We start from the raw sequence: 13,362 nt of genomic DNA, 5'->3' as shown, positions 1-13,362 counted from the left end.
TCCTTTCACCGACCTGTCGCCTGGTGCGGAGCAGTACCAGACGCCCGTTCCAGCAATACGGTGACTTGGTGACCTGAGCAATGCCTCTGCCTCACACTCTAACTATCCGTTTCGCCGGTCATCACGGGGTTCATCCTTCGGGGAGTGGCTCAGGTTCGCCACACCGCTAGGCAGTGCAAGCCGGGTGAGAGACATTCGCGTCACGCTGGAACTCTCAACCCATCCTGCAGATGACACAACTGTGCTCACTGTCGCAGGCCGCTCGGACGACACGCCATCCAGGGCCTGACCGCTGACATCTGTAGTGATACATCGAGCTCACCCCCTCCCTACATTGTAGATGCTTGGCCGAGTCACCACCAGTGGTGGCTCGGGTTTGGCAGTAATAGGCAAAGGGCTGCCTGACGCCCTCCCCCCTGCAGCAGGTGGGGTGCTAGATCCTGAGAGACCACGCGCTGAGGTAATACTCCGTCATCAAGACCTGTTATCTAATGTGACTTTAAAAATACAAATTTGTTCATAGCTTCAGGAAGAAGCCTAAGCGACAGAGCTGGGAGTAACCATTTCTTCAAATGGTGGCGAAAAGAGTGACGCATACGGTACACCATGTGACCGTAGTTGCCCCTTCACCATTGCTCCTTCGGCCTCTGGGTGTCTGTGTTCCGCTCTCCTCATCGTCATGTCGCACCAGGCTCACCCTTCTCCTGCGTTCATCTCTGTATGTGGATGTATACGTGTACGCTTTTTTTCTCTTTGTATCCTCGTCTTCCTGCGAGTCACGTAACGTGTTACCGCCACTGCTACCCTCCAAGTCGGCTTTCCACGGACCCCGTCGTTGCTGGACTCGACTCATTTCCTTCTCTCCGTAAGAACATCAGAAGACGATTTAAAAAGAAACTGAACTTAAGGTCTGAGAAAACACGAGGGGTACTCACGCACAGGGCAGCGAGGCTCCACGATCAAGTCGATATCAACAAGAGAGCGCCCTTTCTCTCTTCTTACCGACGTAGCCCTTACCTAAGCACAAGGGGGGGGAAGCGAAACAGTGTCTGTGGTGGTGAACGACGCACAACCACGCTCCACTCGTCCCCATACAACCAAGTCTCAATACAGGAAAACAAGTTGACGTGAAGTCAAAATACCCTTCTTGAACCTCAAGCAGCGGTGTGCAGGCATTGCTGGTAACGATCTGTAGCGGAAAAAAGAGGGTACTTCCTCGGGTCCTGCGACAGCAGTGCCTTCCTCTTCTTCTTGCTCCCCTACCTGTCTATTCACTAATTTTTGTCAGCGCTGTGTGTGCGTGTGCATGACTGTTACAGTGTTCAACTCGACTTACTGTCATTTTTGAGAAGAACGCGCCATGTCTCTCTTCAGCACAGCTAAGCCCACCTCGGCATCTGCGTCTCAGTCGTTTGCGTTCGTGGACACGTCGCAGTCTGTTCCTCATGCTGCCTCCTGCCCCGCCGTGGCGTCATCGAAGCAGCCAAATACGTCAGGCGCGTCGCATGTGGGGAAGATGGCCACCCAGATCAGCGTGCTTGAGTCGCTGGCGAATCTCTTTAGCTCCCGGGAAGTCAGGGCACCGAGCGTGGAAGTGGCGCTTCTGCCTCGTCTGGGAAGGTTGGCGGACAGCGACGCTCTGGAGAACCACGTAGGGGAGAGCGACTACATTGTGGAAACACTCGCTGCTGCACCCTACTCCGTCTTGAACGATGCTTCAAGTAGCAGCTCCATTTTGTTGTTGCCAGAGCTACAAAGCCCTGTCATATCCTTGCCAATACAGTCGTCCAGCTCAGCGCCGCAGGAGTGCGCCTATGACACACGCTTAGGCGGGGGTTGGCCGCAACAGGCGTCTGCGACGAGCGAGCTCGCTTCCTTGACAAAGGCCCTAAGTGTGCTGAGCGCAATTCTGCAGAGATCCCAACGTGCTCATCAGCGCTCGCGCAATTTTGGCCACCTGCTGACTTTGCTCACGGACGGGCGTTTTGTTGCCACAGCTGCAGAACAGGTACAGACACTTTGGCTGCGCTGTAATGGACACGCAGGATTGGTCGGCGCGCAAGCAGGCGAAGATGCAGCTCTTTCACTCTACTGCGATGTTCTGCTCCTAGTTGCGTACCATGCGAGGACTGCGGGTTCCAGTGACAAGGTTTCATCCAGCCTTGTAGTCTCTGAAGAGGTGCTTGCATCGTTGTACGCGGTCAACAGAGACATGGGTGCAGAACTTGTCAGGGCAGCCGCGCATCGGCCAGCCTACCTGGGTCGTAGTGTCGTCTCTCTCACTGCGTTTTGTATTCTGCAGGCGGCTGGTCTTCCCCACAGGGTGCTCGAGGATGCGCTGCTAAACCTGGAACTCGGTTCTGCCGCGCAGGCAAACATGGCGCACATGGCCTTCATGGCAGCTCTTCCAACGACATGGTCACACATGACACTGATGTGGCAATGTCGCGTGCTCGAGGTGGTGCGCAAGGCTACCCTCTATGACACCGCTGCCGACGTTGCCAGCTGCACGGACAGCGCCACCGCCGTTTGTGTCATCAAGCGAATCAGTGCGTGGGTGTATGGATACGCAATGCACAGCTTCTTATCTGTGATGTCGGAGGCCGCGTGGTACTACTGTACGGCTGATGCACTCCTTCACATCAGTCGCGCTGTGAGCGTGTATGGGCCGACATGGACGGCCTACTCGGAGAGCTACATGAATCTTGTCAGCTTTCTGCATCGCGCTCTCAGTCGGTACGAGCTGCCCTACGCCCAGGGGGAGTCGGCCGCGTTGAGAGTGGCGGCGCCTGGCGCGTCAAAGGGGACCTTAGCAGGATCGTCGAGAGCAACTCTTCGTGCGAATCAGCGGGTGGGTGTGCACTCCACGCAACGGACGGAGTCATCGGTGGAGTCGCTTATGCGGCGCGCCATTCTCGGTGCGGCGGGCGCGGGAAACGACGCTGGCTTCCCGGACCAGCAGCGAGGGGAGGACAGAATCACCTGCACCGCTTTTCATACCAGTGATAGCGCCTCTGTGGAAGGCGACGGTGTGCTGGGCGAGAGTGATGATTCCCCGGAATCCTTTCTAGCACGATGCGAGGCAGATCCTGATTCTCCCCGAAACTTCGTCTTCTATCTGTCTCTGCTGGCCTACGTGACCTCGGCGCTGCCGTCGCTGCTGGACTCGCTGGGAGAACTCCGTCTCTTCTTTTATCTTTCCCAGTCCACTCGCACTACAGTGATTGCAAACAACGCCGCCCCGGCGGGCGGTGCGGAAGCAACGGAGGCGCCTCACTCCGCGTCCGGAAGGGGCCGCAGCCTTTTTGCTTTGTGCATGGACGGACTGCGCGTCACTCTCAACTCCGCCCTCGCTCACACCACCGAGAAGAAGAGTGTGCAAGATCGCGAGAAGCGTCTGCTCTGCGAGTCCGCTACCACACTCTTATGCGCCTTCCTGTGTCAATTTCCGCACTCGTTGCAGCAGCTCGAGAAAGAGGCTGGCGTCTGTCATCTTGTCAGTCTCGCGAACCAAGTGGTGACAACCATTCTCAAGGCACCAAGGCCTTCGCTGCGGATGAAGCGACTCGCGTACCGCTTACTGCAGCGCTACGCATCCGCCGTGGACTCTTTGGAGGGTGTAATGGCACACCTCTTGGCCCCGTCGCACTGGGCAGCGCTGCGATTGGACGATGAGTATGTCGAGGCCGACTGGACCGCATGCCTACAGCTCTATCCACATCTATGCCGTACCATATATGAGTTGTCTCCTGCAGAGCCTGGGCGTCTTGTCTCGCTGCTAGCGGGAATTCCGGCAGGCGCCTTCAGCTGCTCTTCTAGTGGTGCAGCGACAGCCACTACGCTAGTGCACGCCATCTTCACCTTGATAGAGGATCATGCCGAAGACGCGACGCTCTTTGCTGGTGTGACAGTGCCGCAGCTCCCACAGGTTATCGCCCGTATCGGCGAGGCGCTCGATACCTTGGCGAAGGCGTACGTCAAAGGAAATTGGATGGTGGGCGGGGAGTCGACATGGTGCTCCGTGTGCGCTGCCGCCTCCTTGCTCTACAAGGCTGTACTGCTCTACGACGTACCTGCACTAGTGGCGACGGCGGTCTTTCCTGCACCGTCTGGCCTCCAAGGGCGCATCAGTGGCGGTAGCGTGATGAGTGAGATGCGTGATGGTGGTGGTGCCTGTCGTTCGCGCAGCGTGGTGCAGGTACTCCTGCAGCTGCTCTGCGAAGATCTCTTGGCACCGATTCATCATGCCGTGACTGAGCTTCTCGTGGCAGCCTTGCACGCAACCGCTCTCCGCCGCACCTCCGACTTCGTGCTTCAAATGTTTCGTTCACACCTCTCACCGAACGAGGTCGTGGCTATCACCCAACGGATTCTGCAGATGCAGCGGGTGAATGTGGGGTCGCCATCAAACGCAATGCGACTGGAGTTGGTGCAGGCAATGGCCATGTGGTGTCCGGCGCTATTCCTCTTTGTGTTTGGGCCGGAGAAGCGTGACGTTGGCGAGGACGCCGACGCTAGTGAAGGCGCCGCGGACGGGCGATGCGGGAGTGGGGACAGTGGCGTTGACAGCGGCAGCGTTGACCAGCCAAAAACACAACCAGCAGGTCTGCCGCTCATGCAGTTGCTCGTGGAAACAGTGCGCTCAGACAAGGCCGCCCTCTACGAAAAGGCGCTTGCGCTGAACATACTTCGGTGCAGCGGTATGACAAGGCTTGTGCCTGTGCAGGAGATTGTGTCTCTTGTGCCGCGCAATGACGGTGATGAGACAAAGACGAACCCTAGCCGCAAGGGTGGCGAGTGGGAGGAGGCAACGCTGGTGGTGGCATGTGTCGCCTATGTGAATGCGAGAGTTGCGCTTGAGCTGTCCAAGGCGAAGCTGACTGGCTCCACACTGGACAGCTGCGCTGCCAGCGGTGCCGGTGGAGAGGTGAATGACAGCAACAAATCGACAACGTCGACTCGAGACAGCACCACCCCTCCACCAACGCAGCAGCGACGCTCAACCCTAGTGCCCCTGTCGCCGTTTGGATCGACAAGCGCTCGTAGCAAGGTGCTGGCTCCCTACACAGATATCATGGATCAGTTGCTTCGCCATGGCGCTGCTGCTCTGCAGCGGGTGCGCAGTCTGTACGATGTGGAGTGGTGCGAAGTGGACTATGATGACCAAACCAACTGGTTGGCACGGCAGGCAACGAGGTTGACACTAGGCGAGAACACTGACGTCAGCGCCAGTGTTATCCTTCCGCGCGGGAGCGCAGTGACAGCATCAAAGCGTTTGGCATGTGGAAGTCAGCTCGACAGCGTCCACACCACTCTCCACCGAACATCGCAGGTCAGCGCTCTGAGCCGCTGTGCTGTGCCAACGGCTCTCGCTGCTGCCTCTGCTGCCCGTGCCAAAAGGGAGCTGTCGAACACGGCGACCTCCTTCCACACCCTCTCCAGCGAAAGCGTCGAGGTCGTCGCGGCGCATCGGCGGCTCTTCCCTGTTGGCACCGCCGCTACACGCTTCTTTCTCGGCACTGGTGACGACCAGCGCCTCAACAGCCTTGCCGCACAGCTGGATACAATGGCAGACTTGGCCACTGCGCTTGGGCAGCTGTTGTGGCTCAGTGGGGTTGATACGTACACGGCGGGGCTTTTCGGTAAGCGGACACAACAGCTACTCGAGTGTGCCGTTGAGTCAGTGCTGTCTTGCCAGCCGGGGCCGCCGATGTTGGCCCCATTCCTTACCCGTCAAGTGCAGCAACAACTGCGTCTCGCCAAGGCGGCCACGAGTATCTTGGAGAGTGCGGTTGGCAACGAGGCAGCCGAGCTGCTCGAGATGAGCCCCACCGGGCAGCACTCACTGCGGCGTCTGGTGTCCTTTGCCAAGGCGAATCGCCGAAACACGTTTGTGCTGCTCGACACGCTTCCTGTTGTCACAGCGTTTCCACTGTCCAACTTCACCACCTACGCCACCATGGAGGAGTTAATGGCGATGGTGCAGGAAGCCCTGCACGCCAAGCTGCAGCTATGCACCTGGACGGCAGAGACACTGGTGATGCTGGAGAGGTTGGTAAACGGATGCACACGCGTCTTCAGTCGGCCACGCACTGGCGGGTGTGGCGATGCAGTGCTCGTCAGCCGCCTGCTGCCAACCTTGATGCAGGTAGCGTCGCGTCTCTCACGATTTGTTCAGCCAACACAGCCGACCAACACCGATGCGCTTCGCTTTGTGCGAGTTTTGGAGTGCGTTGCCTGTGTCATTGCCCACTGTGGTGAGCAGATGGCAGCTGTCGGCTTTGTGGAGGAAGATGTCCTCCTAGGCTTTCTGCAGGCACTGGGTCAGTTTTCTGCCTCCTCTGTCTATGATGCCGCTGCGCAGCGGCACCTGCGTCTGGCGTGGAGCGTCTGCTGGATTGCGCTGCTCTCCTTGTGGTGTACGATCATGTCCGTGCGAGGGCAATACAGCGCAATCGCGTCAGGCTGGGTGCCATCACTGAAAGCAGCGCTGCTAAGCAGCCCACGGTTTGCTGCTGCTCTTAGCGCGTTTGCCGGTGTACGGGGAGCCGACCGGTGCAGACTACTCCTGTGGGAGGTAGAGGAAGTGGACTGGTGCACGCGACTTGTGGCGGTGCTAGCGGTGCAGAACGTCCTTCTTGAAAAGCTCACACCGTGTGTCCAGGCAGGCTTTGTGTTCCTCCGGCAACCTCACTTACAACAGCAGTGTGTGTCCTCGCTGCCGAGTGCCGAGGTGGCGATTAGTGAGGGAAAGCGTATCACGATCGCTCAGTCTTATGTGCTGCGCAGCGAACTCACGATCCTGTTGAAGCAGCCATCGTACGCCGTTCCGCGTGACGGCGCCACACTGGCATCCTTTGTGTTTCCGCTAGAGTTACTCGGGCAGACGGTGGAGCTGGCGAGCGCGCCCAGCCTCTCCAACGACGACGTCGCCGCTGCTTCCACAGCCATCTCGCTCGTATACTCCTTAGACCTCTTGCGCCAGTTCACCTTGTGGGAGCTGCAGATTCTTCGGAAAGTCGCCGCCACTTCTGCCCCTACTGGCGGCATTGGACTCGAGCGCTCCTCGAATATGGGGCTCACAAGTTTTGCATCGCGGGAGTCAAGTGTGACGCGATCCTCCAGCAAGAGACCGCTTGCCGGCGACGCTGACACCGCTACAGACGTTGATGACTCTTTCACAGCTGATGGTCAGATCGACATCGCGACAGATGTTCAGACAGTGCACCTGGAGACTGTGCAGCTCGCCTTGATGGCGTACGCCTTCACGGTGCAGGATTTTATCCAAAACGCGAGAAATGCACCTCGTATTTTGTACACAGCCGAGGTGGTCTCTGGGGTGCGACACTCGATGGAGCGTCTCGTTCGCACACTGCGAAGCTTCGTGAAGGACCTCAGCGAGGTGCGTTGGCCGTTGCTCAGTCGCGTGGTGCAAGGACAGACGGCGCAGCTACAGCACTTCATCGAGTGCCTGTGAAGACTTTTGTATGGGCGTGTCGGTGTTGCTGTGCGCTCATTTCTGTCCTTGCTGGCGCGCGTGTGGAGCACTCATCACGGAACTCTCTGTTCTCCTGGGGACAGTAAACGTGGTGCGTGCGTGTTTCCGAGGCGTGTGGACGTGAAGTGGAGGTAGCGCGGTGGACTGCAGCGTTGAGGAGACATCACACCTTCCGTGCACACATAAGAACTGACAGAAGTGCAAAAACAACACTCACAGCGTACTAGAGAAGTGGAGGACACCGAATACGAAAGAGAAAGGAAGAACAGGAGCTCGTCTCTGTTGCTCGGCGAGGAAAGTGCACCGACGCGAACCCCCTGCTGCTTCAACATCAGATGAGAGAAAACGAGACGAACAAGAAATGAAAAATCGCTAACTGGGAGGCCTGCACGTAGAATGCGGTGCGGTGAAGCTGCACCTAAACCCAGTCTGCTTTCCTCGTCCGTCTCACACTAGAGAGGAAAAAGCGCTTCTCCGTACTTTCATGTGCGTGGCTGGCCCCATCTCTCTTTTCTGAGGTCATGCTTCCTCTCTCTCTCTCTCTTTCTCTCCCATTCGCCTTTTCACACGACCACGGCAGCAGGAGTGTACCCGCCTCCTTCTTGCCTCCCTCTTTTCTGAGGGGAGACTGAGTATAGTTGGAAAGATTCATTTTTTTGTGTGTGTGTGGCTTCCCAAGTCTCTCCAGGCGGGAGTGCTTCGTTATGGGTATCTCCTAGATCCGCCTCACTCTTCGCTCGAGCTGCCTTGTTCTTCTCTTTCTTTCTCCGCGCCGGCTGCGCTATGGTGAAGCGCCATGTCCAACGATATGCTTGCCTTACCCAAGGTGCTGCTTATGGGGCTCCGAAAGTCAGGTAAAAGTAGCATCCAAAAGGTCGTCTTTGAAGGTATGCAACCGCACGACTCGGCTACTTTGGCAACCACCGTGCAGCCAGAGAAGAGCACCGTGCACTCGAACGACTTCGTGAATTTTGAGGTGTGGGACTTTCCCGGCCAGAATGACCCATTCGATCCCAGCAACGCCAGCCGCTATGACGTGAATCAGCTTCTCGAAAACTGTGGCGCAATTGTGTATGTGCTGGACTGCCGCGAACTCATCGACGACGCCCGTGCGCGGCTGCTCGACACAATCAACGCTGCATACCGGTACAATCCTGAGTTGTGCATTGAGGTGTTTATTCACAAAGTCGACGCTCTGAGTGAAGACCACCAGGCCGACCTGCTGGCGAGCCTGCAGCGGCGTGTGGAGGAGGAAGCTAAGCAGTTACTGGAGAATGTGCAGCCGCTACGTCTGAACTTCAATCTCACCTCCATCTACGACCACTCCGTCTTCCAGGCCTTCTCGCTGGTGGTGCAGAAGCTCATCAAGTGCAAAATGCCGTATATCACAGAGCTCCTGCAGATGCTCAACTCGAACAGCAATATCGACCTCTCCTATCTCTTCCTTAGCCACTCCAAAATATACGTCGCAGTGGACGAGCGCAACCGCCTCAAGTCTCGAACCTATGACCTTTGCAGCGATGCCATTGAAGTCGTAGTGAAGATGAGTCGCATTTACACCCGTGCAGGAGACAGCGCCGCCGCAGGCGCGAAAGATGCCTCGGCGGACTCGGGACACACTTTGGCTGCCTCGCCTGCCAATGACGCCACCACTGTCTTGACTTATGGCAGCGCAGACGGATACGCCTCTGACGTGTCTGACTTGTACCGCGGCGCGAATGCAGTGATACAGCTAAGCAGCGAAGACTGCATCTACGTCCGCGAATTGCCGAGCTCCTTAACGTTGGTGCTCATGATGAAGCAGACACACCTCGAGAACCGCGCGTTGATTGACCGAAACGTGGACATATTCTACAAGGCCGCCTTTGACATCTTCAACACGAGCGCATCCTAGGTGGAACATGGCCAGAGCGAGAGGCACCCAGGGAGGAAAGGGAAGGGGCTGGCACTACTAACGACTCGAGTCTGAAAGTGTGTTCATGACGTACGTCGTGTCTGTAGTCTTGTGCGTTCTTCTATTGTTTTTCATCTCCTGTATGACTGGTTTCCCCTTTTGTATCTCCTCCTCTCCTGTGTGTGTGAGAGAAAGAGAGAGTGGGTGCGTTGGCAAAGTGAAAGAAGACATGTTGAGGATGTCTATCGAAACTATCGTTAAAATGCTGTGCTGTGCGTTGTCAATGCCCCTTCGCTCTCTTGCTGGCACCTGGCAAGTTCCTCGAGGGAGAAAAGACCTAGCATACGCCGTGTACAATTTCCGCAAAGCGGTTTCCTGCTACGGTCGAAAAAACCCTCCTTGGCAGCTGCTCAATCAGCATGTCGCCTAATTGTGCTCTGTATCAGTCTAGGAATGCCTGCATTCAATGTACGCTCTCTGCAGGCGGAAGCAGAGGAGAGGGGGCTCCGCCTCATTTCTGAGAAGGTGCTCCTTCCGAGCTTCTTGTAGTTCTCTATCTGTTTCCTGCGGTCCTCGTACAGCTGCGTTTGTTTGAGGAGCAAGTCTCTGCACTCGGTACGGAGAACTCCCTAAGCCGCCTTCCTAGTGTGTGGCATAACGCGCACTGTTACTCCCTCTTCTGACGCGCTCTCCTTCTCCAGCTGTACTTCGCGCAACACTACTTACACACCTACACGTATACCACAAAGGGGAAATGGAATCGGTGCAGCACTCCATCGCGCCTCTAAGCTCCTTCTCGTGGGTCCCGGCAGAGGAGGCATCCAGGCCGGGCTCAGCAAACGTTGTGCTTCACGACCTTGCGCAGCTGGATCTGCGCTTTGACCTCATTATCGAGGAATTCGCCATTCCTTTCCATCACCCACTTCACCGCATTTACGCCATTCACCCCCTGCTTCGCGATGCCCTGTCGCCACGGCAACTGCAGCTCCTTCAGTATGGTGTGGTGGCTCACTCAGAGGAGCGACTAGTGATCGTGGCGGCACCGCCCAGCTGCGGCGACTCGGGGGCCTGCATCGCCGCGTCGTACGAGCAGGTTTTCGCACGTTCCATGGACTCGACGAGCGGCGTGGCGAATCACCCGCTTCTGCCAGAGTATACCTTCGTCGTTTACCGGCTTCCCGCTGAGGCGGCCAACGGCCAGGCCCACCGCAATGACCGTCCTGAGGCGCTTTTCCGTCTCGTCTTTCGCAACATTGTCTCTCAACAGGAGATGAGCGGCCTCAACAAGGCTGGGGCGCCGCGCTACAGGCTGGTAGCGGTGCTCACCTCGTCGGTCGCGTACTACGGGGAGCTCCAGCGTAGCATTCAGTACTGTAAGGAGTGGCGCAACAATACGGCGGCCGCTCGCGTGTGCAACCCGCCGCTCTCCGGCGTCTCGTCTGCTGAATCGGCGTCTAGCCACACCATGGTGCCAGAGGCAGTGGCGCGTGAAGTACGCACGGCCTCGCCACTGTCGACGCTGTGTTCGACCTTGGCGCGCGTCCTCGAGCGTTTCAGCCCCGAGGAGACTGGCGTGGAATTCAAAGGTATTCCTAGTAGGGATGTGGTGAGCTGCGATGCTGCCGAAGTGGCCACCGGGTCTGTTGCGCGGGGACCCTGCGTGGTAGAGGCACGGGACCCATGGGCGTACCACTACACGCAAGAAGGATCCCGCCTACGGAGGCGTATCGACGTGGTTCAGGGTACCTCTGCCGTGCTGCGGGCGTGGCGCGAAGGCGAGATGGATGCGACCGACTTCCTGGTGACGCGGGTGGCGGAATCCAAGACATGTAGCTCCAACGTCCTTTTCCACAAGAGCACCCACCCGCTCCTGTCGCTCGCATCGCAGACTGCGCCGTGTGCGCGACTGCTACTGCTGTCCTCGCGTCGTGAGGTGTCGACGCTCTTTGTCAACAACGAGGTGACCTCGTTTCTGCCGAAGGGTGAAGCGTATGACGAGGCGGGTGGCAAGTCCTGGGGCGTGGTGTACGCTTGCCCAGGAGCGGAGCGACTGCGGCGATGGGTGCTGCAAGGGCTTGTGTGCGCCGAAGCGCACCAAGTGCATGCGGTATTCCTGGAGTTGGACCCTGTCGATCTCCTCTCTCCGTGTGTGGAGCTTCTCTACGAAGGCAGTGATACGGAGAGTGTCGACGACGTCAAGGATGAAATGAGCGTCGACGAGGCCCGAGCCATCTTTCAGCTGCGCTACCGGCGCGCCCTCTTTCTAGTGTGTCAAGTCGTCATGGAAACAACGGAGCGGTTTGTGCGCAGCAGTGGGCTGGTGTGGAAGGTGACGGTAGCGGTGAAAGAGCTTGGGAACAACAAATCCACGTTGGGTTTCAAGAATCCCAAGTGCGCCACTGCGCCCACCTGCGCCGCGGAAACCATCTTCACTAGCATTCCCTTCACCTCGTGGTGCCGCGAGATCCTCGAGGTGATTCGCAACGCAGCTGCCGCGCTGGAGTCGACCGCCGGCCTCATGACGCTGTCTTTTCCTGATGACAGCGAGGAAGCAGTGGGCAACGAGGCCGCGGCGGCGGAGGCAGTTTCTACGAGCAGCATGCAGACCAATGCTCTGGTTGTGCAGCCGGACTCATCGAAACAGGCTGTAATGTGTCCGAAAGAAAGTGTCCAGGGGGCATTGGTGCTCTTTTCAAGGGATGCAGCGGGGCCAGCGGCGCCTATGCCGCCGTGCATCGCTGCGCGGGCGAAGGTCGCCGGCGTTAAGGTCAGTGATGACACCATGTACCCGCTCTTCAAGGCGCTGTGCGCCGCCGCACGGCAACACAACGCTCTCCCGGTGTCAGCCTTGATGGATCTTCTACTTGAGGAGTGGAACGGCGGCGCCGTGAAATGGCGTCATTACTCACCTTCCCGGCTAATCTGTCCTCTGGATAGCTGCGGTGTCCCTATCAACCGCTCTCGAGTTCAGCGCTTCCTGTTACCCTTTCTTCAGGTAATGCGAGGCTCCACAGGCATGGATGGCCAGTGCACGATACAGCAAAAGAGCCCCGTTGCCGCCGACACAATGAACTACGCCCAATTTTCTATGGTGATGCTTGCCATCGCCAAAATGTAAAGCTGTCTACTTTCTCTTTTGTTTTTTTTTCCTTCTTGGCTCCCTCTCTCTGTTCGACCGACCGAACATGTCCGTGTGCAGGCCCTGGGGCTGATTCTATCGCTATGGGATCCACATGCAGACGCACACACCTGAGGATGTAGAATGGCAGAAGTCGAGCAATACATCAAGAGTTCCTTTTTTTCCCCACTTTTATCGAAAGCAAAGTGAAAGCTGAGTCATGCTTTGTTTCGCTTTCTTCTCTCTTCCGTGTTTCACGCAGTACGTCGCTACCTGTGCGAATTTCTCTCACCCATTCTCTCCTTGTGTCTCCCTCCATGGTGTGCAGAATGCCGCTACTGTACACTATCTTATGTATCCATGCATGTACCACTCTCGCTTTTTTTTTGGTTAAAATGTTGTTTGTGTCTGTTCTTGGAGGCTTTTTCTGGAACTTTTCGCCTCTGTTTCTCTCTGTGCACTTATGTGTGTGTGTGTGTAGGAGTGGGTGTGGATGTGTGAACCGCTCCCCTCCACTCCCCACCTCACTCTCCTTTATGCCGCCAATGTCATGTAAAGTCTTTTTTTTCTATTGTCTTTTCACGTGTTTCGTGGAGTTGCGCTCTACTCTCGCCGAGGGGTCGACGCCGACTCCGTCGAGCAGGCTGTGCGTGTTCCACTTCCTGTATGTGTGTGTGTGTGTGTGTGTGCCTGTAGGCGATGCACCGAGGTGTGTTGGCGTTTTTCTGCTTGGCGACTTTCAGGTTTCACGCAACGCATCGAAACGAACTCAACAGAATTGAATGAGTTCACCGCATAGAACGTCGCACGTCACATCTTTAGTGCGTGCCGCACTTCACCTGTTCGTTCTCG

The 13,362-nt window shown here is 57.2% G+C and overlaps 3 protein-coding genes across 3 annotated transcripts, besides 1 other annotated feature; all 3 read left to right on the top strand.

Annotated features, from left to right (window-relative positions):
• Positions 1–479: part of a repeat region that runs on past the window's edge.
• A 1,037-nt stretch (positions 480–1,516) lies between these two features.
• Positions 1,517–7,477, top strand: LPMP_356040 (hypothetical protein; the record flags this gene model as incomplete). Its single annotated transcript, XM_010705231.1, has 1 exon — positions 1,517–7,477. One exon carries the CDS (start codon positions 1,517–1,519, stop codon positions 7,475–7,477), a length of 5,961 nt encoding a protein of 1,986 aa, XP_010703533.1.
• An 817-nt stretch (positions 7,478–8,294) lies between these two features.
• LPMP_356030 (ras-like small GTPase, putative) lies at positions 8,295–9,392 on the top strand (the record flags this gene model as incomplete). The annotated part of the gene is made up of 1 exon (XM_010705230.1): positions 8,295–9,392. The coding sequence occupies one exon, from the start codon at positions 8,295–8,297 to the stop codon at positions 9,390–9,392; it is 1,098 nt and encodes a 365-aa protein (XP_010703532.1).
• Positions 9,393–10,146: 754 nt separating this feature from the next.
• Positions 10,147–12,510, top strand: LPMP_356020 (paraflagellar rod component, putative; the record flags this gene model as incomplete). The annotated part of the gene is made up of 1 exon (XM_010705229.1): positions 10,147–12,510. One exon carries the CDS (start codon positions 10,147–10,149, stop codon positions 12,508–12,510), a length of 2,364 nt encoding a protein of 787 aa, XP_010703531.1.
• Positions 12,511–13,362: the final 852 nt, after the last annotated feature.

This window comes from Leishmania panamensis (assembly GCF_000755165.1).
Source record: "Leishmania panamensis strain MHOM/PA/94/PSC-1 chromosome 35 sequence".
Taxonomy (NCBI): domain Eukaryota; phylum Euglenozoa; class Kinetoplastea; order Trypanosomatida; family Trypanosomatidae; genus Leishmania; species Leishmania panamensis.
The sequence above is the reverse complement of the archived record's forward strand: the minus strand, read 5'-3'. Positions and strand labels throughout refer to the sequence as shown.